The 26773-nt window shown below is 42.4% G+C and overlaps 1 protein-coding gene across 4 annotated transcripts; it reads left to right on the top strand.

The window, feature by feature from the left end:
* The first annotated feature begins 1586 nt into the window (after nt 1–1586).
* On the top strand, nt 1587–26773 carry LOC107087767. 4 transcript variants are annotated; one of them, XM_015379506.1, is made up of 2 exons: nt 1587–1610; nt 18255–26773. In XM_015379506.1, exon 2 carries the CDS (start codon nt 18271–18273, stop codon nt 23677–23679), a length of 5409 nt encoding a protein of 1802 aa, XP_015234992.1. In that variant the 5' UTR covers nt 1587–1610; nt 18255–18270; the 3' UTR covers nt 23680–26773. The 4 variants fall into 4 exon arrangements, with proteins under 4 accessions (XP_015234992.1, XP_015234989.1, XP_015234990.1 ...); XM_015379503.1 differs by lacking the exon at nt 1587–1610 and adding an exon at nt 6954–7073; XM_015379504.1 differs by lacking the exon at nt 1587–1610 and adding an exon at nt 7120–7271.

Below are 26773 nucleotides of genomic sequence, written 5' to 3'. Positions count from 1 at the left end.
ATAAAGAAAGTAATTCAAACTTTTGTTTATATGACACTTGAAACTTTAAAAACATCTGGTTAGCATTAGGAAATAATCGTGTTGAACAAAATCACTTGTGTCACTGATATTGGCTCCTTTAAAAAGAAAAGCATTTTCATAATTAGTACTTTATTTTAAAGTTTAGCATCCAGGATTCTTTACTCAGTAATCCTTTAATGTCTTCCTGGGTATAAGTATAATATAAGGAACAGAGGGCAATTCGTTTAGCTACCGGCCAGTAGGCTGGATAAGGGCCCTGTTTTATGTTGTCACCAACCACTGTGTGGAGGATGAGAGGAGAAGAAAACAAGTAAAAGATAAACTTCTCTTTTAAAGGCCTTGTCAACCATTTTATTATGCATAAAATTATGAACTGTTTGAAATAGCAGGATTTTTTTCTATTTAATAAAACCAACTGATGGACTCTGACAGAGAACAGAAAGATGTATTTCAGTCTTCCAGCAGAATAATAGTCTAAGAGCGAAAGTATAAGAGAACATGCCAGATGGATTTTGACTGGATGATCTGGAGAGGCTGATCCCTCTTTAGGTTCATTCCAACTTTGAGAGATGGTAGAGCTTAAGAACAACTGGTGTTGTATTGGTAAAATGACACAACAAAAACAGTGGGGGTGCCCATAAATGCACTAATGGTTAACATGTGCGTAAATGCACTATCATTAAATGACTGATTTTCTTTCAGTGTAAAATTATGCTTTTAAACTGGAAATAATTATTAATTTTACAGTAAATGTCTCCAGAAAAAAATGTTTATTGGTTTTATACATGCAGTTAAAATCCAGATGGTTTTGATCAAATGATGTAATCTAAGATGTATAGATTAATCTTACTATTACAATCTGTGAATGAGTTGCTGACTTTTAAATAGCAACTCTTACAGAACATTAAAGTTACTCAACTTTAAATAAATCTGTAACATAAAAATATTTCCAGACCAATAGTGGAATCAGAAGTTTCTCCTATGCTTTGGTTAAAACTATGTAGCTGGTAATGAAAACACTTTACCTATAACTATATTATTTGAAATCTTGATTCTGCATTGAGAGTCCTCCCTGATGGATCGGTTGCACAGATTGTCTGGTTATGCTGCAGCCCTGATATACGCCTCTGTAAACAGAGAAGTATTAGTAGAAGGCATGCTCCAGCACGCTCATCTCTCCCACTGTCTGCTGAGAGTTGGTTTCCTTCTATACACCACCTCTGTGTCTGTAAGACAATGCTGTGGGATTAAACACCACTTTATTTTAGTTTCATGTGGAACTCCAAAAGTAAACAACCCTGATGCTGTTTTTGTAATGGTATAAAAAAAATAGCTGCGTCTCTGTGCCTGTGTTCCTGTGTGCAGAGGCAGAGTTGGCTGCTTTGTAAAGCCACAGCTTCCTCTTTAAGAAGCCGGTGATATCTGAACTCAAGCGTTGTTTGCAACCCCACCTTGATCTCAAGCCAAGTCAGCTGGCGTGTAGGTTAGTCATCCTTTCCTTCTGATGACTGGCGATGTTTATCAACATTTAGCTATGCCTCTGGATTTCTTCACGCAACTATCCATGAAAGGAAGGACACAACCTGAAAGTAAGAAGAAATACAATATTTATGCAATTTTTCTAATGGTTCCTTTGCTGCAGCTTATATTTTTCCACCTCTAGTGAAGCATCAGATTTATCAGACATAGGCTTTTTTTTTGCACTTTAACAGCACAGTCTAACTGCAGGTGTGCCTGTTCATTTAGTGAAACTGACTTAGAAGGTGAACTTCATCTAATGCAAGACATCTGACTCATGCAGCTGTTGTTCCCGGAAGCACGAAGCCAAGTTTGGTGATCAGTGCAGGCCAGATTTCAGGCCTGAATCACAGCATTATTGAGCACACCAGATGGAGTCTCGGTTTATGTGCAAATGTCAATGAACCTCATGCTTAAAACGTAGTTCTTTCACACATTAGACATCCATGAGATTTCACTTCACCCTGACAAAATTTGTTTCTGTTTTATTTAAATGCAAATTCAGTGCTGCCTTGTTATTTTTGGAGAAAACAATTGACAGTTGGACTTGGTAAACCTGCAAACAACATATCGTCTTCTTCAAACATCATCAGACCTTTTATAGGCACTTCTCAGATTTTTTTGCATTGCAACATCGTTATATTTCTACGTATAAATGGTGAACATCCATCCATTTTCCGTCATGCTTATCCCAAGCATAGTTGCAAAGGGTGCTGGTGCCTACCTCCAGCTGTTGCCAGTCTGTCGCAGGGAACATGTTAAAACAAAATGCTAATATTCAGACCAAAAAATTATTTTATAGTGTCCTAACTTTGCTACTTTGCTACCCACATCAATAACCGCATTAAAAGTAAAATGAAGTGAAATACATAATGACCCTACAATAACACTTCCCTAACATAATAAAGTGAAATAGATATGATAAGATACAAAGCAAGCTTTTAATTTTAAAAGGATAAAATCAAGGAAATGTTAACAAAATAAATAAAATTGTTCAGCTATAAGAATATAAGAAGATAAGATTACTATTAGAGGAAGGGATACAGCACATAGCTCATTTTTCTATGCCAAATCGAAAAAAACAGTTCAACCTGGAGAGACTCACATAGAGAAAAGCTGAAAAGAAAAAGAAAAAAGGAAAATATTATATTTATTTATAAAGATAAAAAAATCAGCTTTTCGGGAGGACTCGTTGACTCTCTTGAATCCTTCACACTGAGCATGCTTGTAGCGACAGTGGAGAGGAAAACTCCCTTTAAACTGGAAGAAACTTCTAGCAGAACCAGTGTAAGCGGCCATCTACCGAGGCCAGTTGGGTTTGAGGAGACAGAAGCAGATAAAGACATAAACAACATAAGTTATTTTGCGCTCTGGCTCTGGCAGAAGACTGATGCTGAGAATCAAGGTATGCTTGAATAAGCGGCCCCGAAGTTAATTGGCTGGAGATGAACGATGGATTTTGCAGGTGGTTCAGGTGAAGCTGATACATTTTCCAGATTTTATTTACTCTTAAGCTTAATTTGATTTAAAAAAAACACCAGCATAGCTCTTTGGTTAGCAGTAATGTCCGTCAACCTGTTGATGTTCAGACTCCATGGAAACCGACTCATGTAAAAATTTGGGGGGAGGGCTTCCAGTAAATTTTACACAAAAAACAAACAAACAAAACATCACAATTAAAAAACTGGGGCTGAGCGCCAACCTTAGCTTAACTCCATCAGGCTAGAAAAGTTTGTCACAAAGTTTATTTAAAGTTCAAGAATCCCAATAGAACTTTAAGGCATCTGAATGATGTTGGATTTTACATAATAACCTGATTTGTACTTGTCTTTTTGATAAACATTGAAAATACCCTACAATAAATGCAAGGTACAACCAGGGATGTAAGATGAACAGTCTCAAAGCTAAATTTAACTCTCCCTATCTGTCCCTGCTTTTCCCCTCCAGTGAACACAGAAATCAACTGTAGATGTTGCTATGAAAAGCAAAGGCTTCGTCTGGTAAAAATTTAAACCTGCAACCTATAATTTATCCAACCATCGTAATCAAAATAATTCCACTTGATGAGAAGTTGTAAAAGGTGAGGTAAGACAGAAAAATAAACCTACCATGAATGACGCGTTCTAGTAGTTTTTTGTTTTTTTTGTATTTAAAATCTATACAGCTACTGCTGTTCGGTGTATTAATACGAATAAACATCCATCCATTGTTGATACCTTATCCATTGCGGGTTAGGCAGAGTTGATATTGGGTTGCGCGTCTAGTATATATGTTTTCTTCTTTTTGTCTTTGATGCTTGGATAAGCATCCACCTGTTAGACCATTGGGCAAAAAAAAAAAACACCCAAAGCCTAATAGAACTGCATAATTCAACTGGTAATGCTTGTGTGCTTCTTTTGAAGTTGTTCAAGTCAATTAAAATCAACAAGCACTCATTAAAAGTCGTTTTTTTTTTTTGGTTCAAGGAAGTGTTGATGAGATAATTTGCTCAGAATCTACACCAAGATGGCTCGCTTTATGGCGCAGCATGAAAAGCTGGGATCAGGTTCGGCCGAACAGCCATGAATAGGCGTATGTGGAAGACAGGGGGTGTCTCTCAGTACGAAGCTGGCGACCGGCTGTGGCCACAGAACAATGCCGTAACACATGCGTGCACTGGGTGACTGCCTTGCTCGCACACACACATTGTTTTTTTTTGCCAACGGGCAGTTTGTGTCTCATACAGAAGGGCTCTCTTTCCTTTGTCTTTTTTTTTTTATAACTTCACGTCCAGTTTTCATGTTCTCACACAAACACACGCCGCTGGACATACTTTGAAGACGTGCAAGAGTGCACGAAAGAGGATGGAAGTAGCAGGAGGGGAAAAAAGTTTGTCCAACTCCGTTAGCCAGAGAGGTCACAAGAACAACACCCAGTCCCGGAGCGTTCCCATGGAGACAAGTATGGCAGCGCACAAAGACGCTGAGATAGAGTGATGAAAGAGAGGGAGAGAGGGAAAGGCCATGGAGGGGAGGGCGGTTGGTTTGTTGGCGTCAAGGTTCACTTGGTGTGCTTGTGTGAGCGTTGGAGCTAGAGGGAGGGGGGGGCGGTGTAGACCGGGCGGTCACCACTCAGAGGGACAGCGGGAAGTATGATGGTCATGTAGCAAAACAGGACTCAGACTTTCTTCCACTGGAACGGGACTTTTCATCCTCCTCCTGTCAGGGCAGAAACAAAATGTAACCCTCCAGGGGTTGAGGGGCTCATACTGGATTCAAGGCAGTACCCTCTACATACGAATTAGAGACGATCAATGGTTTTAAGAGCCCAGATGATGTGTTTGAGTAGCAGCGTTGGAAAAAATACCCAAACTAATGGTATCCCTGTAGTTCCAGTCTGGCCCCAGGTAACTTTAAAAGCATTTAATTGGCCAGCTTTGTCTCTGGCAACACTTGAACCCTTTTAGCCGGGGGCATGGACTGTCAATGAGCGCCCTCAGTTTCTGTTCACATAGGTCCAACTTTTCCCCTGTCTCTCTTTGAAATGGGAATTCCACTGATTTTACACTTCAAAACCAGCTGCCCCAGATACCGCTACTAATGCTTTGATAGAGATGTAAAATATGTTGTGGGAGCGGGCTTCTAAAGCCTTTGAAAACATAACGTTCAGCTCTCTGTTGGGATGCATGACTGCAAAATAGCACATGTGTTGAGGAAAGACATGAGCCTGAAGCCTGTTTGACCCCAATTCTGCAACCTGGGCTAGTTTCTCCCTCTGATGGATTGAACGTAATTTGAAAATTTTTTCACTGTAACCTGCCAGTAGGTTAGGGCAATCATTGCAAAGCAACAATTTAATCTGATACAACTGCTGGTCTTCTGACCAATAAAGATGATGGTCCTTATCGTTTATTATGCTGTATCACTGTAAGGTGGAAGAAAAATCATACAAATGTTGGAAAACCTGCTACAAATAAGAACCTTAATTGGGTGTTGTGCGCTTGTGTTCATTTGCCTTTATTCTGAAACCTCTAACTACAACTAGAACTACCATTTGCCCCTTAATTAGTAAGTCGGGTGTGCGGTTTAATCTCAGTATAAACCCATCTGTTCTTTGAAAGTCATTCGGACCAAGGGACACAGCAGAGAGGTATAGATAACGATGAGTAGCACTTTAAAGCAGGGTTCAAGCAATACACCAAACCCCTTATTTTAAAGCATATCTAAAAATGTAGACTGTAACGCAAAGACCAACCCATTCAGACAAGTTCAGTTACTTAACCTTAACGCCAATGAGAGCAATAATCAGAGATTGTTTTTAACTGTAGTCTGTCTGAACACCTGTCGATTTCTGTGGCAGAAAGGAATTGTCCTCAGTCAGTCAAAGATCACCAGATTTACCCGAAATAAACATTTTGTCAGATTCCGACAGATCTGCTGCCGTTCAAACCGTCAACCCCTGTTCTGGGACTGTGAGAAGTGTTCATCTAAAACATCCTTACTTGCAGTTTCACACCATCTTTAGGGCGGTCAGCCCCTCCCATTTTCTGACTGACTTCTCAATGGTTGTCCCATGACTTCATTGCATTCTAAACATCTAAAGCGTTTGTGTTTTCGACTATCCTGAAGTCTTTGGAGTTACCTTTTAAGGTGTTTGACCCCCATCCCAGCAGGGTATAGAGTCAGGATGTCGTTGTGACATCGATTTCCACCTTCCTATTGTAACGTGACGGTAATAGGTACCCTAAAGTTGATTGAAACCCATCGCTAGACAGCAGTGGCGGCCCTGTATCACCTCCATTTTCCCCTCAACTTTACTGGCTTCAGCTCTCTCTCCCACCATGTGACTGCGGGCCAGTTTGCGCTCTCCCACTGTCTCACTTCCCCGCTGTCCCTCCAGCTCACTCCTCTCTCACTCCCCTCTCCGTCCTCCCGTCCCTCCATCCGTCCGTCCTTGGTGCCCAGGTTTTTTAGAGTTGGCGTGGTTCCTGTTTGTTTTCAGCCATTTTGGGGACTTGCAGTGCTCGTAGCAAACTGCTTAAATGGCGTCCTCTTGCTTGCTTGCTCTCCCACTCTGTCTGCCTCTCCCTCCCTCTCCCTATCCCTGGGCTTTGTGTATATAAAGTATCTGTGTGTGTGTGTGTGTCTTGGAGAGAGTGAACAACACTTCCAAATAAAAAGATTGGATTCAGAGGAGGTGGGGAGACAGTTGAGGGTGTTTATATGGGTTGAGGATTCACTTGATATTTTCTTTTTAGAAAAATAGAGCAAAACCAGTAAGAACTCCTCTTTTTAAGGAGTCGAGAACTGGTGTGAGAGAAGAAAAAAGACCAAAAAAAAGCAAAAATGGGAGTGAGTGAAGGAGAGCAAGCAAGTTCGAGTGTGAGAATCACACACTGCTGCCTGTATGTGTGTGCACACCGCCTCTCCCTCTCTCTCAAACACGCACACAGTGAGCGGGCGTGCGCACTAACAGTCCAAGGGGGGAGAGAGAGGGAGAGAGAGTGTAAGGGAGAGAACACATCGCAGCAAAAATGCAGCAGGAGGTTTTCCGAGGTAGGTTCTCCTCTATGCTCGCCTTCCTGAGAGACAGACATGGAGAATAAGAGGAGGAGAGGCTGAAATTGCTTGTTTTCCTGGTTGTTTGTTTATATATATATTTTTTTTGTTTTGTTTTTTATTATCTTTTTTTCTGCTTCACTCCACCGCTGCTGTTCTGGTGGCTCTGCTCCGTGCATGAAGAAGAGGAAAAAGGTTTTTAATTTACTCGTGCGTGTCTATGCAGTGTGTGTGTGTGTTGGAGCGTGTATGTGCGTCTCTGCTGGCTCCGTCCGTGGGTTTGTGCGTGCGTAATGCCAGTAACAGGCCTCGTCTCCGTCATCCTCCCCTGCTGACGCACCACGCAGCTCTTTTTCAAGGCTCCTTTTCAGACTGCGATGAAACTTTTAATTTGTCGAAATCCTCTCGTGCGTTTGTGTTTCACCAAAGGTGGGAGAGGAGGAGTGGGTGGGGTTGTGTGGGGGGGTCTGTGGGGTGTAAACACCAGAGGAGGCATTAAATATGATGGCAGGTTTTAAAAAGCAGATTCCCACCTCTGTCTGGAAGCATCATGTGAAGTTATATGTGAAATAGAGATAACCGTAGCCGCTAAGCCGACTGGGTCCGGTTCTGTCCTCCATTTTGACCAGCCTCGTGTTTTCCGCTGGTTTGTTTTCTCTTGCATGGAGCAGCAGAGGGCACATTGATGTCCCTGCTGCAGCCCAGACCCTCCTTTTCCAAAACAACACAGCATCTGCTGCCAGCTTCTCCACATTCCAGGTTTCCATGGATGCCAAGTCAAGCCTCAGTGCTCAACCTATGGAAAATGTGATGCACGCTGCTGCAGAGCGTGGAGGGTCACAGGTCAGCCAATAGGGAGAGTTGTTTCTAACTTTTTTTGAAGTTTCAAAACAGCCCTTTTAGAAAGATTATTAATTTGAGAGCGATGTAGACACCTGTCTTACAGCTGCTAAAAAAAATGCCCTTGATGCAGTTTTGACCAGCTTTAAAAGTTTTTCTTATTAAATACGATGTGCAATGTTCAGGAAGCTGCAGCAGCGCTTTGCTTTGCTTTACTTTCCTGCATTTCCTGGCGATCACTGCAACCATAAGCTTTGCTAAGTCTGAAAATCCACGGTGTATATCAGTTTTTCCCCCCCGATGATATAATTTTTCCATTTCCTGTGAGGTTCAAGCTTCTTATCCCTTCTTGAGCTGTTTCTGATTTTACTCCTAAGAAATATCACATAAAAGAGATGAAATGTGTCACTACTTCCTTGATAGAGTTGAGTAAATTACAAAAGTATTCACATTTATGCATCAAAGCATACAGAGAAGCACAACTTTATTCCTCCACTTTGCAGATTGATGTTAAAATGAATCCCTTAGTTTTGGAGTTTCAATTAACGTGATGGAGCAGACTAAAGATTAGGGTGATGGCAAGGAGGGCTCCACTATAAAAAGGAAGTAAAAGTATTAAAGACAACATGTTTGATCTCCATTAGGATCACTGAGAAAGATAGAAATCCTTTGAATTAATGAAAAAAAGCCTTTTTTGTTGATAATTGCAGTTTTATGTCTAAATTGATCCCCCCTTTTCATTACCTTGTCATCTAAAATGTCCCTGCATAAATACAGGTCTTAAGCTTCATCTGACTTTTAATAAACTAAAAAAAGCAGCATAAAGGTCGGTTTAGTTTAGTTTCATTTTTAATCCTTACTGTTACTTGTTCTAAGTTTTGAAAAAAAAAAAAAGCGTTTTTTGTTTTTTTTTGTGTGTGTGTGTATTTTATTTTTTTTTCCGTTTTTTTTTTTAGAACAGGCATAATAGTTCCAGTTCTTGGTGATTACAACTCAATACACACAGAATAACAAAATGTGTTTCAGGACTTTTTATATAAGTAAATGTTTTAAATCCAATAAAAAAGTGAAGGAATTGAAGGATTTCTTTAGTACTTACGCATTAAGGCAAAATTAAACTTTTCCTAATATCTTAATTAAATGAAACCTTCAAAGTTCAGATGAGGTCACAAAGCTGGTAAAAGCATTTATATTCTCAGAATTAAGTGAGAGCTAGTTAGGAATAATTAAATCCATAGAAAAACAAACAGCTTACCAGTTCACAAATCATAGTCGACCAAGGATAAATTCATTGGAGCATCTCTGCTGAGGCATATCTCTGTTGTTTTAAAATTCAGACTCCCACAGGGACTTCACACCACTTTCTGGAGACTGAACGTGTGAAAATGTTCTAGAAAGAAAGTGCCTTAAATAGGTCCCAGGTGTTGCGCCACTTTTAATGGGAGTGGTTCCATCTTTCGCCTGTAGAGTGCCCCAAACGCCTCCCAAAATTGAGTTGCGGTGAGATCAAATATGAGGATTTTCATGGGAGCTAGCGGAGCTCGGTGCGTTCACTTCTAAATACGCGGTCATGTGTGATGGTAAGTGAAGTGAGGGCATGGCTGATTATGCTGAGGACTGTGAAAGTTGAGGAAATCAAGCATTTTGAAGATGAGATGGACGTGTTTTCGGCGTCACCCCAACGAGTCATGCTTCCTCAATCATTGCATCCACTCCATGAGCCACATCAACTTCCCCTTACCTCCTCCCTGCTCTCTGCCCCATCTGGCTGGCTCCACCACGCACCCTTGGCCGGGGGTTGCGCAGAGTTCAGTGGCTGTTGCGGCTAACAATGTGCCCCCCCCACCCCCTCGTCTCACACACCAACTGCTGCCTCGATTGTTGAGTCCTTCTGGCTGCTCTATCCAGCTCCTCCCTTGACCATAACGCCACTCACCAAAAAACACAGAGGCCCTCCCCAACTGGCACATTCAAGACACTCTCCTTAACACCTCACACACTCCAGATGACACCGTCATACGTTTCATCCATTATAAAATTTAACTCTTCAAAAATCTTAAAGCAGAAATAACCGTGAAAACAAGGTTGAAAAGAAAGACATACTCTGACCTGCTGCAGCGTTTCCCTGCAGCTTTCTCTACCCAGACAGACACTTACTGACATTTCAGGTGTGTTCACAGTTTGGCTGTTGTCAAAAGAATCAAGCTCAGATACCGTCTGAAGTTGTATTTCTTTCCATATTCAGCTCACAGCAGGTGATTGTTTGTGTCAGACGTGTTCTCATTACTGGAAACTTTCAGTCTGGTTTAGACAAGGATGTTACCTGGTTTAGAGGGTTCAGGATGAAAGGGCGCAATCCCAACATGCTGGCTTTCATTTCTTTAGTCAACTGCCTTGATCTCACATAACCTAAAATGCTCATCAGTCGGCTGGATAAAAGTAAAATTCGGTGTCCGAACAGAGACCTCCAACAAGCAGTTTAGCGAGGTCATTATTTAGTAGACCTTAGTCAGTCTGCAGGTGAAAAGATGGACACTTTAAAACTACATGAGATCTAGCTGTAATGCAAAGCGGTGAGAAATTACCGGTAGACTTTAGACAAATAAGTACTTCTATGATTGTGGCATTAATAAGGATTGGATGCAGCTATAAATAGTGTTTACCACATGACAGTCTTCTAAACCAGGGTCAGTCTCTTTTTTTGGCTCTATCACTTTAATAAGCTTAGTTTTGAAGAGGTGGGGTTAGGGTTTTACGTACTTAAATTTGGAAAACAGCTTGAACTGAAGTAAATAGAAAAAAATTCTGTTTTATTTCTGTTCTGCAGTCTCAAATTGGATAAGAAAAAACAAAACAGGTTTAGATGTATGTGATCCGTTTCACACCTGATAGAGTGCTTTAAATGAGCCAGTGCCTGGATGGTCTTTGCAAGCTCTTGAAGAGGTCTTCTGGTGCAAATTAGGAGTGTAGTGGGTTCCCCTCAAGAGTGATAAAGTGTGTTAGAGTTCCCTGTCTGTTTTAAGTGTACATAGAAGTCCCATAAGGAGACCATGGTTGTTTGTTTATTATCGTAGTAGTAACATATGCTGGGGTCTTGAATGAAGCATAACCAACAGCAGTGCCAGTGTATCCATTCAAAAGGGCCCGATGGTGTGAGCTGTACCTCACAGAGTTTACAGGAGGACCACTCCTGCTAACCAACATTGTAGGTTAGTGTGTTGCTCTGCGTTCCGGATGGCCTCTCCTTACTCCTATTGCTGGAAGCAAAAGGGTATACGTAAAAAGTTGCTATAAACAATCCATTAACCACATATACCCATGAATAAACTGTCACAATAAAGTCACTTTCACATAAAAAAATCGTATGCACTTCCTACTGGAGTAGATCTTCCAGCTTTAGAGAAGCACCCACACCTCCAAATTGTACCCAAGCTTAACTGTGATTGTTTCTCAGGGACTAAGGGAAGTTCTAGGTTTTCTTACTGCAGTTTAAAGGCAAGTTATACCTGCCAGGCAGATGAAGATAAGGCCCTGTTACTTTTATTAGCATTAAGCAGGAATGAGGACAAAGCATGAACAACATGCTCTTAAGAATAAAAATAATATTTTACAAGAAGTGATTGGCAACTCAAATGCAAGCCTTAATTTCAAGGCCTAGTGAAAACCCACACTGTTGCCAATGCCATGAGATTGAGCTCACTTAAGCCGGGCATACACTGTGCAATTTTTTTAATCGTTGCACGCAGCTACAACTCAAACTGTACGACGAAACAGCAGGGTTTAAAAGTTCACAGCTCACGATGCATGTTCTCACACTGTGCGACTCTGATGCAATCTACCTGCTCATACTGCACAACCAAAAACCACACGTCGGACTCCTCAATCTGGAAGAAGAAGAAGAACTACCTTGTTTGCACATACGCAGTGCTGGAGGTTCTGGTAAATTGGCTCGTAACTCTGCTTCAACGCCAGGATTTGTCAACGAACATTTCACGACGGCCGACTGAATTTCAAACATGTTCGATTTTCCCTAACCTTACGATTCCTGATCGGGAGGTGGTTGTGAGACGCTAATCTGCCCTTGTTACCCCCTGTATACCTCACAACACAGGACGTACAATCAAAATAATTCTAACACGACCGGAGAATTGTCCCGAAAAGGGCAAGAAAATCATACTGTGTATGCCCGGCTTACGGTTTCCTCGCAGAATTTGACCTTGGATTGGGTTATGCTGCAAGATGGCACAGTCAGCAGAGCACTGTGCTCTGGACAGAAAAATGCTCCAGAAGACCTGCATTATCTCATGCTGCTCATTCCGTTTTGTCATCGACAGATAGGCTGAAAGCAAAGAAGCATCCTAGTGCAGGTGTTTTAGCTCATGGCTGCAGGAAACTGCATGAAAAGCTGATTTGGTGGATACTGGGAATGTGATGTTTCCTGGCACACAGAATGGGTTTTCCATATTATGTTGTGTTAAACTCACATTCAAAGGGTCACAGAGGTCATGGCAGTCAACACCATTGCAGTGAAATGTAATGAGGAGGAGGGCTGATTAATATCCTGCTCAAACTCAAACTTTAATTCCTCATATATTGGCCTTAAAAGCTGCACTGACTTGTTAGTCTATTTCTTACTGTTTCTTTAAACTTGTCTGACTATTTTGAAAAGATGCTGCTTGATGAGCTAAGTTAAGACTGACAGATGGATATCTTTATTTTTGATTAACGGTGCTTCCTTTTTTTTAAATGAAAAATAGTTTATTTCATACTCCAGCTTAAAAAAGACAATATACAAAGATAGTGTCATCCGGGAGGGCTGCGTCAAGGACTGAGGCTCTACCCCTGCGTCAGTCCAACATTTTTTATGAATGGAAGATATTTTGAAAGCAGCATTTTTCCCTTTCCCTAAGTTGACATACTTTCCTTCTGCAAGTCTGAACCTCTCACTGGACAAAATAGTATCGAATGTAGACCAATCCCCATCCCCCCAAAAAACAACTGAAAGCATTGTTTTTTTTCCCCTTTTTTTTTTTTTAAACCTCAGCAATAAATTCAGACATCTTTTCCAAATTATTGTTATCCTATTCACTGTTTGGAATCATTTTTATTTTTCTGCATTCATACCATTGTGTTAAAAATCTTTGAAGTCAGAAAAAAAGTAATTGTTTGTGGTTTGAGCTCTAGATGGTTTCTTTTAAGGGAAAAAGGGCAGGAAATACTGCTATTTGTCTGTCGACACCAGTACGAGTTTCAGCGAGGAATAAACAGATTGCTCAACGTCTGGTTCAAGGCCTCGACTTGATGTAGCAGCCAAGCTCCTCTGTCGTCCGGCCTTCTGTTATGCAAGCTCAGAGATGGCGCTCCTGGTGACAGGCTGTCTAAATGATAGTTTCCTCCAGTAGAGTTATAAGCTGTTTGTTTTGAATTAACCCCCAAATTAAAGCAGGATTTGTTATATATAAATAAACAGTTGTTTTTTTTTTTTATGTTAAAAATTCATTTTGTCATTCGGTTAAATGTTAGTTCATTTGTTTGACAAAAAAATAAAAAATTAAAATCATCCTAAAAGTGAGGCTGTCTAGCTGTTAGTTTTAGGTCTCTGTCATAATGAACAGAATGTGTTTTGTACGGTGCAAGGAGTCTTGGTTTTAATTTGTCCTGCATAATCTTAGCAGCTACTCTGCGGTTCTGCATTACCACAAGCCTAAATTGATGCACTCTACATAGACCAACAGACCAATGTTTTGGGGGTTTTTTTGCAGAACATCCTTCTGCATTTGAGGTTTGGAGCCAGGGTAGTTGTTTTTTTGGTTTCTTTTTTGTCGATTGCCTCTCAGTTCTCATAGTTGCATTTATGCTTTGTCCGTGAGGCGGATAAGCGGATGGATGCACCCCGATGCCTGTGCCTGCCTGTTTTCACAGATGAGGCAGTTTTCAAAAATAGTTTGCCACACAATTCTATGCATACGCGCATGATCTCAAAGCTCCATCTCTGAGCGAGACGGCGTGTCGTGCAGCCTCTGCCTCTACCGGGCTATGTGCGTCACAAGAAGATAAAGGGGAATAAAAGGGGGGCGTTGTGCGCATTTTCCTGTCCATGGAACATGCATCAGATGAGATGGTGAAATTTTTAGCATCAGCTCTGTCTCGCAGTGTGTCCGCCTACTTGTAGCAAGCTGGCACTTGCCATAAGGGATTTCCTGCATGACATCTATTGCACAGCAAATGCGAGTGACAATAAAGGCCTGTATCAAAACGGAGCAGCAAAATGTGGCAGAAGGCCTGAACAAACAGGATTGGCCGTCTGTTCTATTTTCGGCTCGGATCTTGAATAGACATGAACTGGTTTATTTACTTTATTATATCAAAAGATGCTTTTGTTTTTCTTTGTCCCTGTTGACATCGTTTCAGTGCCCACCAGTAGCAGCTCGAGCTGCACTTGGATTCACCTCTGGGCTTTGAATATCATTTTGCAAAAGAGCCTGTTGTTTAATTAGGAAAGGCATAAATGATGAGGTGGAAAGAAGTTTAGATATGTCTTTTAAAATTTCATAGAAGAACCCAAAAATTGTTGTGTGCATTTGTTTTCTGATCTATGCAACCAAATATGTTCCGAAATAATTTAATGGTAAATATTGTTTGCCAGTTGGGAATGACATTAAAATATAATAGCAACATTTCTGTAAAATTTAGATTTTAAATAGAGATTTAATGCTAAACAAACAAACAGACTGAAGAACACTGCGTACTGATGGAAAAGTTTCAAGTGAATCAATCCATGATCTAAAGATTTGATAGCAAACGGTACAACGGCAAAAAAGTGGACTTCACAGTATTGAGAAAATGGCAGTTCTGGTCTTATTATTCAACACTTTGATAATAATTATCTAATTGTTTTCCATAAATATGAAAACCCTATCCGCATCACTTTGCTAGAACAGGGGTCTTCAACGTTTTCCAGGCCAAGCACCCCCAAACTGATGTCAAGATGGAGCGGGGACCCCCTACTTATATATATTGTGTGAAATTGTGTTATATCAAACTGGTCCTATAGTCCCTCTATTACAGATGGAGTCATGTAACGAAAGTAATTTCTCCCTGGGATTATTAAAGTATTTCTGATTCTGATTCCTGGTTGATGGGACAGGTGTTGTGAATGAAACGGTGTCCAGCTTGAAAGAGCTCCTGTGTATCGCTGAATATGTGCATTGATGATTGAAAGACATCTTCTGCCTCCATTTATCTGTTTACTACAGTGTGTTGAATTCATGTTAATGTGTATTTAAAGACATTTCAACTAGTGGAAATTGCAGGGGGAAATATTAAAAAAGTCTAATCAACCAAAACTTTTGCAACCCCCATGCAGTACCTCCTTTGACCCCCAAGGGGTCGCGGACCCGCTTTTGAAGACCTCTGTTCTAGAACATAATCAGCATCTTGACACTAGGACTTTTTCAAGATGTAGCACACAACAGGCACGTAAAAGTAGGTAATGTGGTCAGACAGAAACATTATTGAGTATTTTGCCTATTTGATACATTGTATGATTTGCAGAAGCAGAGGGAAACGTGGTAATGGCAGCATCATGCTTTGGGAATTTTTTTTTTTTTTTTAGTTGGAACAGGAAAATTGATGAGCATTTGCAAATAAATAAAAGGCAATACTGGACGAGAAAACATGTTGGAAGCTGAAAATTCTTTAGATAGCTGTAAAGGTTAACCTTCCAGCATGGTCTTCATCCCAAACAACAATGGAAACATTGACATCAAAGCATCTTCACCTGCAAGAAAGTCCAAAGCTAAATCCAATTAAGAATATACAAATTTAAAAGCAGCCATTCATAGAGCCCTTCCATCCAGTGGCGTTCTGAAGAAATTTTGGGCCCAAGGCGAAGGCAGGCATTGGGCCCTCTGAAATAAGAAGACAACACACAAAAGAATAATTGAATTACATAGATACAGACAAACCAACAGAATGCACATGCATTATTTGATGAACATTTTGTCCCTCTCTTCCTATTCCACATTTTTCCACTTAATTTTTCTCCCTTTATACATATATATACTTTATACCGGTCTTTTTACTTGTTCCCTTCCCTTCATGTCCCTTTTTCTTGTTGTCGTCCTCTCCATGTCGTTGTTTGACCTTTTTTTCTTGTACTCTTTGTATTTTCTCCCTTCTGACCCTAAAATCTTATTTTGGTATATTGACCTCAGCAAACATTGCAATAAGGGGGTCCAAATCCACCAATTTTAGACCCCCCACCCCAACCCCCTGGGAAAAAAAAAAAAAAAGACAACTACATGTTGGATTTACCATCCTCTCTCACAAAAACAAAGAAAATCCTAAGCTTACTTCAAAATGACCCATAAGGTTTTCCTGTTGTAGGAAGGTGAAGGGTGGGGAGGCGCTATAGGCAAACAGATAGTTTTGGCAAATAATAACTCTGCCCTTGTCCTCATCAAACCTGACCGAGCGTAAGCTGCTTTGCAAAGAGGAAAGGGAAACGTTTTCAGGGACTCATTTTGCACGGCTGGTCGAGACACACCTCCAAATACTTGCAGCTTCCATAGCAGCAAAAAGTGGGTTTACAAAGTCAGTGGGTTGTGTGAAAGTTAACCCCTTATTTTCAGATTTAACAGAAGAATGGCAGGATTTTCATTTGCATTTTCTCTTCATTTCATAATGATGCTCTGCTGTGCATTGGTCTGTCGCTCGAGATCACAACATGACATATACCTGTTGCTTTAATGTTAGGAAATGTGAAAAAGTTCAACGCATATGAGAACTTTAGGAAAGTCGCTATGCAAGAGTGTATGTTCAAAGCATGTTTGTGCAGCTCACGTCAGTGTTTACACGGGCTCCAGTCTGTCTGATGGTGCGCGCTGAGTCCGGCTGTTCCTGCTTCATTTCCTCCGGTCTGTTCCCTCTCTTACCCTCACACTCCTTCTCTCTCTGTCACCATTGCACTCTCCTTCATCCTCAGCCTGTCTCTCCCCACAGCTCTCTGCTCTGCAATAACAGGGCTGACCTAGTTTCTGCCTGTGGAATTTTACAGCAGCCTGCCTTCCTGGCAGATTGGCTGCTTCAAAATGAAGGCAGAAAAGCATGACTGTGGATTTTTATTCTAGTCGCATCATTATGGGCCTTATATTGTCTGTTTACTCTGTGATCCGCTCACCCGAAAGCATGCACCCTCTTCAAACAACAATAGAAGACTGACATGTCTTATGTGTGTGTGCAGCTTCTTTTGGGAAATTGTAGCAAAGCTGTTTCACTAAGATGGAGTTTGGATAAGAAAAGAGATAATAGCAGTCTGGTGAGCATTTAGATCACACAAGCCACTGTGCCTCCTTTGCCTCTTTCCCTCTGTCCTTTTCTCCACCTTCACAAATAAATGTTTAGCATCATGCCTTGCACATTTAAGCCACTGCTAAGAAGACACGTGCCTCAACAAACAGGGAGCGGAGCTATTTTTAATGATTGCTAATGTCCCAGATCTAAGTTACCATACTATTCTGGGGAAATCATGATTAAATCTACCCTTCTTACAATTAGGCGAAGGGAATGTTGTGTCACAGCCTGAGAAAGATGGATTTCTGGAATGTGTTTCTGAAAGCTTGGCTTTAGCATGCTGAAATCTAAACCAGCACTGCTGCACATTCAGTCCTTCCCCCTACCCTCTGCTTCTTTGGACTCAACCATCATGCCTGAGCAGTCGAAACTCAAAATTCATGGACTATTTTGTTTGCCTTCTCCTAAAAAGCTTCACCAGGTTCAGGACTGCTTGTGTAAAAGAATTAGTTGGGCCTATTCAAAAATTATGGATTAAAAAATGGGGGAAATTAGATTTGATGATTTTCTCAATTTTGACAAAATAAGGAAATGGGAATATTTAAGTATGAAAAATATTGAGTTTCCACAAATTGTTGGTAAAAATAGGCTAACAATTCTAGTTGTGATAAATCCCTACTTTCTTACCTTCTCTCTTTCTCATCTGTATTTTCAAAGCCTCCTGTGACCTTTAGCATCTTGGCCACTGTAATCTTTGTGATGTGTGGGTGTCTACTACAGTGAACAGGCTGAGTATTATTTCGGCATTTAAGATTTGAGCTCATAGAGCTAGAATTGCGATTATTACATTTCAGTCCTATGAGATATTTTTTTTATTGTGGACACTGACATTGTGATATGCTGGGAAGCTCTAATGGTTATTTAAATATGCAAAAACGTAGCTGTTTCTATGCATGTTTTGTCTTAAAGTTTTAATTCTTGCTAATGCAGATGTCCCGATAGTTCATTTTTTTAATGCTATTTTTTCTTTGGTTTTTCTTCTAGATTTCTTGGACTGGTCATGGTGTCCAGTGCGAAGGTATGGGATCCCCCCCATGCGGGTCTTACTCAGCCACATCTGAGAGAACAACGCCTGGATCCTTGCCTTACTCCCGTCTGCCACTCATCCACTGCTGCTAAGGATACTGCACTCCACCAAAGTCGGCAGCTGTCACCTTTGTCTTCCCCACCTCCATCGTTGGTGACCCTCAGTGGCCATCACCCAGTTCAACAACCGCCTGTCAGTTTGTACGCAGTGAATAGGACTGATCCACTAAATAAACCTGCCCACAGTCTTGGTGTGGTCTCTCAATCTGAGGAGGAGGAGGAAGAGAACACCGAGCAGTTAAACATGAAGGGAAAAAGACTTGGATATCGTATAGAGACAACACTGGATGACAAGCTGGAGGATATGGATGATGGACCTAAAAACGCAAAAATCACCCTAAGCTTCCCACTTGGTGCCGCCCCACTCCCTTCGTCAATGACCTCACCAGACCGATGTCAGAGCTCTTCCTCATCCTCCCCTTCCCCCCAACGGCGGCGTCTATCATCCAAGAGCTCAGACAGAGGGTCGCTGTGGAAACTGGACGCCACCATGGATGTAAAACACAGACCTTTTAAGCCGGCAAGACATGACAGCTCTCCGTCCTCCTCTCCCTCCTCTTCCTCCTCTTCAATGGCTCCATTTATCAGAAAGGATCTTAAATCTCCACCTCCTCTGAAGTGCTCCAAACTCAGTCCAGAGAGTCAGATTCACAAGTCACCTCCAAGAGCTTCCAGTGGGACTTTAGGAGGCTGTTTTAGTGGAGACGGGTGGGATGAAAGGCACAGAATGACAAATGGAACAGCTTCACCCTCTCAGACTGCTCAGATTCTCTTCAGTCTTGGCACGTCAGCCTATCAGAGGGGTGTGGATGCAGACAGGAGAGAGAAACTTACAGGAAGGACAGCTGGAAAAACAGGGAGCCCTCACAGACCAAGTCTTCACCCACCCACCCTTCACCTTCCTCCACCCTTACCTCCACCACCTCCCCCGCCTTCTGAGGGTCTAACCGCACCCCCTCACTCATCCTCCTACCCCCCTTCGGACAGCATGAAGCCAGAGCTGATTTGTGGCGTGTGCCATCGGCTTTTCAGCTCAGCGTCCTCCCTCACGGTCCACATGCGGCTGCATCGTGGCAGCCGCGCCCTCAGCTGTCGCTACTGTGGCAAAGCTTTCATCCACAGCAAGAGACTGCAATCCCACGAGGCGTCCTGCAGGATGCCAGGCCTGGGTCCTCCCTCCCTTACCGTACAGCCAAAAGAGGAGCCGTTGGAGGAAGGTGAGGTAAGGGTGGAAGGGGGAGTGATAGTGGGACAGACAGACATCAGCAAAGGGCGGCCTGGGAAGAAAGTGCGGAACCTCCTGGCCCGTATCCAAGCTGGTGATGCAGCAGCCTCAGAGCTGCTGGCGGGAGATGAGAACCATTTTGTGAAGGTTGTGGACGGCAACGTGATCTACTTCTGCTCTGTGTGCGAGCGTTCCTATATGACCCTATCCAGCCTGAAGCGTCATTCTAATGTGCACTCATGGCGGCGCAAATATCCTTGCCACTACTGCGACAAGGTCTTTGCCCTGGCGGAGTATCGCACAAAACATGAGGTGTGGCACACAGGAGAGCGCAGATACCAGTGCATCTTCTGCTGGGATGCCTTTGCCACCTACTACAATCTCAAGACACACCAGAAGACCATTCATGGGATTAATCCAAGCCTTATATCCAGTGAAAAGACCGCAAATGGGGGTTATAAGCAGAGAGCAAATGCCCTCAAGCTCTACCGCCTTCTCCCCATGCGCTCCCAGAAAAGACCTTACAAGACCTATAGTGACAGCTTACATAATGGCCTCCTACTTCCACCAGCTGACACCCCCTCCCTCTCCCTGCCTGGCCTTGGCTGTGCTTTGGGCCCAGGGGACCTGCAGAGCATCATTGCAGGAGCCCCCCCTCAGAGTTTGAAGCCTGATCCAGATGCTTTCCCTGATGGCTTTCCAATTTCTCTTGCTGCTGGGCACACAGATGTATCTGAGCTTGCACTTGAGCCCCAAGTTAGAACACATAAAAGTGAGTCTCTAGAGTTAGAGCAGGAGAGAGGTAGTTTCAAAGTGTCAAATAGCAACAAGCTCAAAACCTTTAAAGTTGATAGAGGCACAGAAACAAGCATGCCCTCTGTTATAACATATGGACATACTAAACCGTCTGTCATAGTTCATGGAGCAGCTGTGTCATCCTCAGTCATTGTGCATAGCAATCAGGTTACTTCTGGAAGTGAGAAGAGCCCTGTGACCAGCCCATCCCCTGAAACAAGTAGCAGCCAGATTTTAGGCAAGGGAAGTCCCAAAAAAAACAAAAAGCAAAAAGATAATACAGATAATCATAGAAAAAGGTCAAGAGACAGTTCAGATGCATTTGATCAGGGCTCAAAAAGCAGACTAGACACTGAGACAGGCAAGGCATTTCACAAATCTCGCAAATCACACAATAAGGGTGCAATCTCAAAGGTGATATCAGCATCTGGAGGCTCACAGGCCAAAGAATCAGGGCCATTATGCCAGATAACTGTACGCATTGGTGAGGAGGCCATAGTGAAGCGCAGCATCTCTGAAACTGATCTTAAAAGAGATAAAAGCCTTTCTCCTCCAAAAATCAAACGAAGTGAAACGTCATCTGTCAAGGAGCCACGCCAAACCCACTCACACCACCATCACCATAAACACCACTCATTGAGTAGAGCCAGCCTGGAAGGAGACAGGAGAGAGAAAGCAGGAGACGATGAGGAGGACCAGGAGGAGATGGAGGAGCAGGAAGTCAGAAATAAAAGGCCCAAATCCCCTGATCAGGTGAGGGAGTACTTCTTCCGTAAGGGGGTGCGGGAGCAGGACAGTGACAATGATATAGAGGATAATTTATGGCGACCTTACTACTCTTACAAGCCTAAGAAGAAGGCCCAAGCACATCTACAGAGAGTAAAGAACTGGCAAAGGAAACTCAAGTACAAGCGCTCCATTCGACTCAAGAGGAGAGCAGAGAGGCTGAAGAGACTTCTGAATAAACAAACGGAGAAATCACAAGATGAGGGAGAGGACAGGACCACTGAGGAGGCTGAGAAACTGTCCAAACTTAACAAGGAAAGTGAAGAGGAAATAAAGAAATGTAATCTTTCTTCCTCTTTAAAGGAGAAAAAACAGGATGTAGAGGAACAGGTTCAAGAGGCCTGTCACAAGGTTTCAACCCCCCCTATCCCTGCTCCAAAGCCCCCTCTGTCTACCTCAGTGGCTCCCACAGGAATAAAGAGGAGGCCTTGGACTAATGGGAATGCAGCAGAGTGTGGCACATGTGGCCGCTGGTTCTCAAGCCCCAGGAAGCGAGACAAACACGAGCTGAGCCATCTGCTTGAGTTTGTATGCCTCTTCTGTCGGGCCACTTTCCCCTCAAGGGAAAAATTGGAAGACCACCAGAAAGCCCAACATCCTAAGCCCACTGAGGCTCCCTCTGTGGCCACAAAATGTGGTGAACAAGTGACAGGCATTGGTATTAAATCTGTGCCTGAGCTCTCAAAGTTTGGTGAAGATAAAGAGGGACAGCTTGGACTTGGGGGTAGTAGTTTTAGTCCGAGTCGTTTGAGCAGAAGAGCCTTATCAAGACATACCTGTCCACAGTGCCATAAAGTGTGCAAGACATCATCGGCACTAAGTCGCCATATGAGACGTCATGACTTAAGTAGTTCTCCTGAAAGAGAAAAAGAAGATAACAATTTAGAGGCAACCCCCTCTAAAGCAATTGCTGAACCTCTTTGCACAGATCCTGGTACCGATAAAGGACAAACTCCCAATTCTCTTTCTGTTTCAGTTATCAACTATTCTCCAGCAGAGCTGCCGAGTAATGGCGACTGTTTGACATCACAGCAGCATGATGAACATCTGAGTGAACCTAAAGACAAATTCCTGAAACCAGAAACCAGTGAAGATCCTGAACTGACACAACCTGCACTTATTTCTCCAGAGATAGCTCCAGTACAACAAACTGAAGATCCTCCATTAGAAAGTCAAATTAACCTCACACCCATAAAACCTGATGTCCCACCTCCTGCACCCTCCTCTCTCCAGAGTGTGCTTGTCATGAACGGACCAGACTGTCTTGACTACCGCACGGCAATTAAAAAGAGCCTAGATGGTCAGATCCACAGAATAGCCAGCCCTTTGCACTTTGTGACATCTCCCAACACCTCCCCAAATGTGCCTATGACATCACAGACCAGAATAACCACTCCTGCTCCTCCTGTTTCCATGACAACAGCTGCCAACTCAGAGGGGGGATTCACCAGACGGGATGGGGTCATTATTGACAGAGAGAGGCAGAGTGTGAGCGGTACAATTTTACACACAGGTTACAAAGAACCACCGCAGCTCCAAAATCTTAGAGTCCACTCCCTGTCCCGGAGTCCCTCGCCCAATGAAGCACAAGACCTGACCATGTCCTCTATTTTAGCTCGGGAGAGGGAGATTGAAAGGCAAAGGGTGGCAGAAGAAGAGCTAGAGAGACAGAGGGAACAAAAGAGAAACATGGAGATTGAGCAAGAGAGAATCAGTAGAGTTGCTCATCCTTCACAGGAGCAAACTTCTCTCATTGTCCCTAAAGAGGAGCCTCTGAGCCCTGTAGCATCACCCCAACATATGTCTACCCCAACCACTATAAATGGAGCCTGTTCACGCAGGCAAACTCCCAAGTCGCCTTGCCGGCCCCCTTCAACTACTGGACTGATGGCTCAGGCCAGCCGGCAGGTTCATCCCAGTTCGCAAGCACTCGACAGGCTGACCCTGCCCACAGGAGCAACTGACCGTCCTTCTGCACATGCGTTGCTTCTTCCCCGAGCCTCCCAGCAGCCTGAGCCAGATCATCAGGACACTTTTTTTGCCAGAGATTCACAGCAGGGAGACACCACCCCAGCTGACTACCCCGCCCAGGATTATCCCCTTCCCCTCATTGTGCCTGACAGCTACAGATCTGTTAAGAAGCAGGAAGACAACCTGCTCATGTCCACTTATCCACCTGGAGCTTTGCCCTTTGGCCCTCTGGGGAAAGTCATAGTTCCTGATCGAGGTGACCTGGGCAAGCTGCCCTTTTATCCGGACCCTTACCAGCTGCTCTACGGGCCCCAGCTATTAGCCTACCCCTATAACTTGGCAGCACTTCCAGTGACTCTGAATATGATGGCTCCAGGTGGGGATAAGGTGGAGCCTCTACCCTTCCTCCCCACCATCTTCAACTACGCAGCCACTGCTGGACCGTACATGGGTGCAGCACCTCACCCGCTCGTTGCAAATCCTGGCCTCTACAGAAGCAGCGGCAGTGGAAAAAAGCAGAGAGATGGAAGCGGCAGTAAACAATAAGATACAAATGCACTATAAGGTGTACAGCTCAGAGAGGACAACCTTTTGGTTTTTAGCTGTGAAGGGAAGGGGGACCATGCTGACTGGCACACTTTATTCTACAAAGAGCAGAGTTAAGCATCACAAAACTATGTGTAGAGGGCAGGAGACGGAGTTAAAAAACAGGGTGGGTAGGCCAAATTTAAGGTGATGTGTCACCCCTCCATCTATTTTATTGTTGCTACTCTACATCTCCTGTTCTCTTGTAGGGTGTGACGTTCTGGAGCTTGATTCATTTTCCGCTATGACTCTTATTATATCTATATTATAGAAATACAAACTGCTAACAGGGTGTTTGTTGCTTGGAGAATTAGTCCAGTTTTCTTCCCTTTATAGTCGCCACTATACGAGGATCTTCAGGGAAGGCATTGTATGGGTCCGGATAGGGCATGAGACTCAAAACAGCCGGAGCACTAAGAGGCTCTGCGTATTTTTGTACGAGGGAGCGGGAAATGCAGGGTTATCCTGCTGTCATACTGTCCATGAAAGCTGTACCCAAGCATGTACACGCGTATATACATAGGACAGTTTGTGCATGCAGTGTTTGGATGAAGCAGGTATGAGTGTGCGTGCATTTCGGAGTACTTGTGGATTATTGAATCTAGACCATTCCATGTGAGAATCTCACAGCATTCCTACTCTTGTTAGGATAGCTACTGTAGGTCAGTGTGTAGAAGTGCTTTTAGAAAAGATTCCTCATATCCAAATCGTTTGAAAGTCAAAAGAATGGTTGGGTGGGAATGGATGAAAGTAAGAGTTTGTCTGACCTTCTTAAAGGGACAGTTTGGGATTTTTGAAACAGGGTTCTCTTTAAAGGTTATAAGCTGTTAATATCTTACCTGCAGTAGACATCTCTAAGTATCTTCATTCATATAAATTTAGATTAGTTGAAATATTGAAGCTGAAGCTAAAACAGTTGATTGTGGGGGGCCCATGACCAAATAAATTTTTTTTCTGTCCTAATAAACGTTTCAGTTTCAGTCAAAACGCAGAAATTTTCTGACCTTTCAATCTGGCAATTCTCAAACCTCCAATTCCAGTTTTTATGTAAAAATCTTTTTTTTTTTTTTTTTTTTTTTTTTACTGCTTTCATGTTTGCATTGGGTTCATTTCTTTTCGCTTGTTATTATCTATTTATTTTATCTGAACATAAGGCGCCTAAAATAATTTTTTGACAAAAAGGGTTCACTGAAAGTACTTTTTTTTTTTTTTTTTTACTTTTTACACTAGGTTACTTTATTTTAAACATTTACTTTTAAAAGCAAATGCTTTACATGCTTTGCTCTTAGAATGTGTTTCACAGGAAGATCACTGTTGGCGGACTTCTTGCTACCGACATTTCCTGTGTGAATAAAGATCAACTTCTTCGTCTTCAACCATCTAAAGTAATGCACATGTGATGACAACCTAAATGTTCATCAAGGGCTGTTCATGAGCATCGCTTTGACGATCCTCAGAATTCAGTATTCTTTGCATAATAGAAGTCAGCTTTAGCCCCATAGGTTTGCCGATAGCTTCAGGCTCTGGTAACAATTAATCTGCATATGTACTAAATGAAGACAAATGAGAGTTGTATGCTGCATAAGATGATTTCCACTTATGACCTTTTTTAAAATCCTGAACTATCCTTCCAAATGTCAACAAACCTGATGATTTTGTGACAAGTTGGCACTGTAGGATCTGTATAGCATTTGCAATAGTTTATATTTTATGTGCACAAAATAGACACGTAGTGGTCACTTAAAGGAGACATATGTAGCTGCTTTGGAAATGTAGCTGGCCACTGGGTGAAAACAAAAAAATAAAGGCTGGTAGACCATTGCACTTCCATTTTTTTTCATCTCATTTCTTTGAATTGTGTATTAAAAAAGGAAAGAATAAAGACCAGTCAGCCTTTGTATTATGTAGTTTGTTTCCTCTTGCTTCAAAAGAGGAAAAGGCCCAATCATCACAACAAGGAAGGATTTCATGCATTCTTATTTCTTTATAGGAAGACAAAAGTGTATGGGCACAAAGCAGTTAGGCTCTGAATCAGAAGGATCAACAAGAAATGATGCTGGGGAATTAAATACCAAATCCTCAATGTCGGAGGGTAGATTGGGAAAAGGTCTGATCTAGATCCTGTGTCATTTGTTAGGGTACAAAAAGGACGGGCTTAGCAGCCAAGGGGGTGGGTCAAAACTCTCCTGAAGCCCTCCAGGGGCCTTTTTGTTACGTGTAAAATTATCTATATGTTTGTTTTGTTAAATATGTTGTTTTTGTTGTTTAGCCCTCTTACCAGATGGAAGCGGTTTGAGTGAAAGAAGGGAGAAATGGAAGGGGGGGGTCTTGAATGTAAATTTAGTCACGAGGTTAATGAAGTACAGCTGCATTAATGGTAGAGTTGGTTTCAGTTCCTTTTTTTTCTTTTTTATTTTGACACAAGTAACCTGTTAAAGAACCGTATAACGTCTGGTATGCATATATACAGTAGTCCTAGGAACATGTCAGTAAACTTTGGGTTTGTTATCCACACCGCATGAGCAACACTCGCTTCCGAACTCTTTATATCCTCAACAAATTGGCTTTGTGTGCACAGCTTTTCTTAACTTTTTTATTTATTTTTTTTAGGCTTTTATTTTCTTTGTTCTTCTTCCATATCTCTGTCAAACTTTACACTACACTTTGAAAGATGGAAAAGTAGCCCTTTTAGAAGTTTTTTAATTGCCCCGCCCCGTCTTTGCACACATTCTAGCTCGCTGCACCTCCTCTGAATGAACTACGTGTACTTTGGTGTGTGTGCGTGCACTTATGCATTTATCGGTTCTGACTAAAAGTGTTAAAAAAACACAATGTGGCCGACTAAAAGGGAGCATCACAGATCCCCTCTAGTGTGGCTCGAGCCTTTTTTTATGAGTTGGAGAGAGAGCGTGTGACTGTGCAAATAAGAAAACCAAAATAAATCTGCCTAAGCAGCGAATCCCTTGGCAGTTTATCAGCCACCTGTTTCTGTATTTTGTTGTTATTATATTTCTTTTGGACTCCTCTGTGAGTTAGTTTCATTGTAAAATATACA

The sequence above is a fragment of the Cyprinodon variegatus genome, unplaced genomic scaffold (assembly GCF_000732505.1).
Source record: "Cyprinodon variegatus isolate N-32 unplaced genomic scaffold, C_variegatus-1.0 Scaffold193, whole genome shotgun sequence".
Classification (NCBI taxonomy): domain Eukaryota; kingdom Metazoa; phylum Chordata; class Actinopteri; order Cyprinodontiformes; family Cyprinodontidae; genus Cyprinodon; species Cyprinodon variegatus.
The sequence above is the reverse complement of the archived record's forward strand: the minus strand, read 5'-3'. Positions and strand labels throughout refer to the sequence as shown.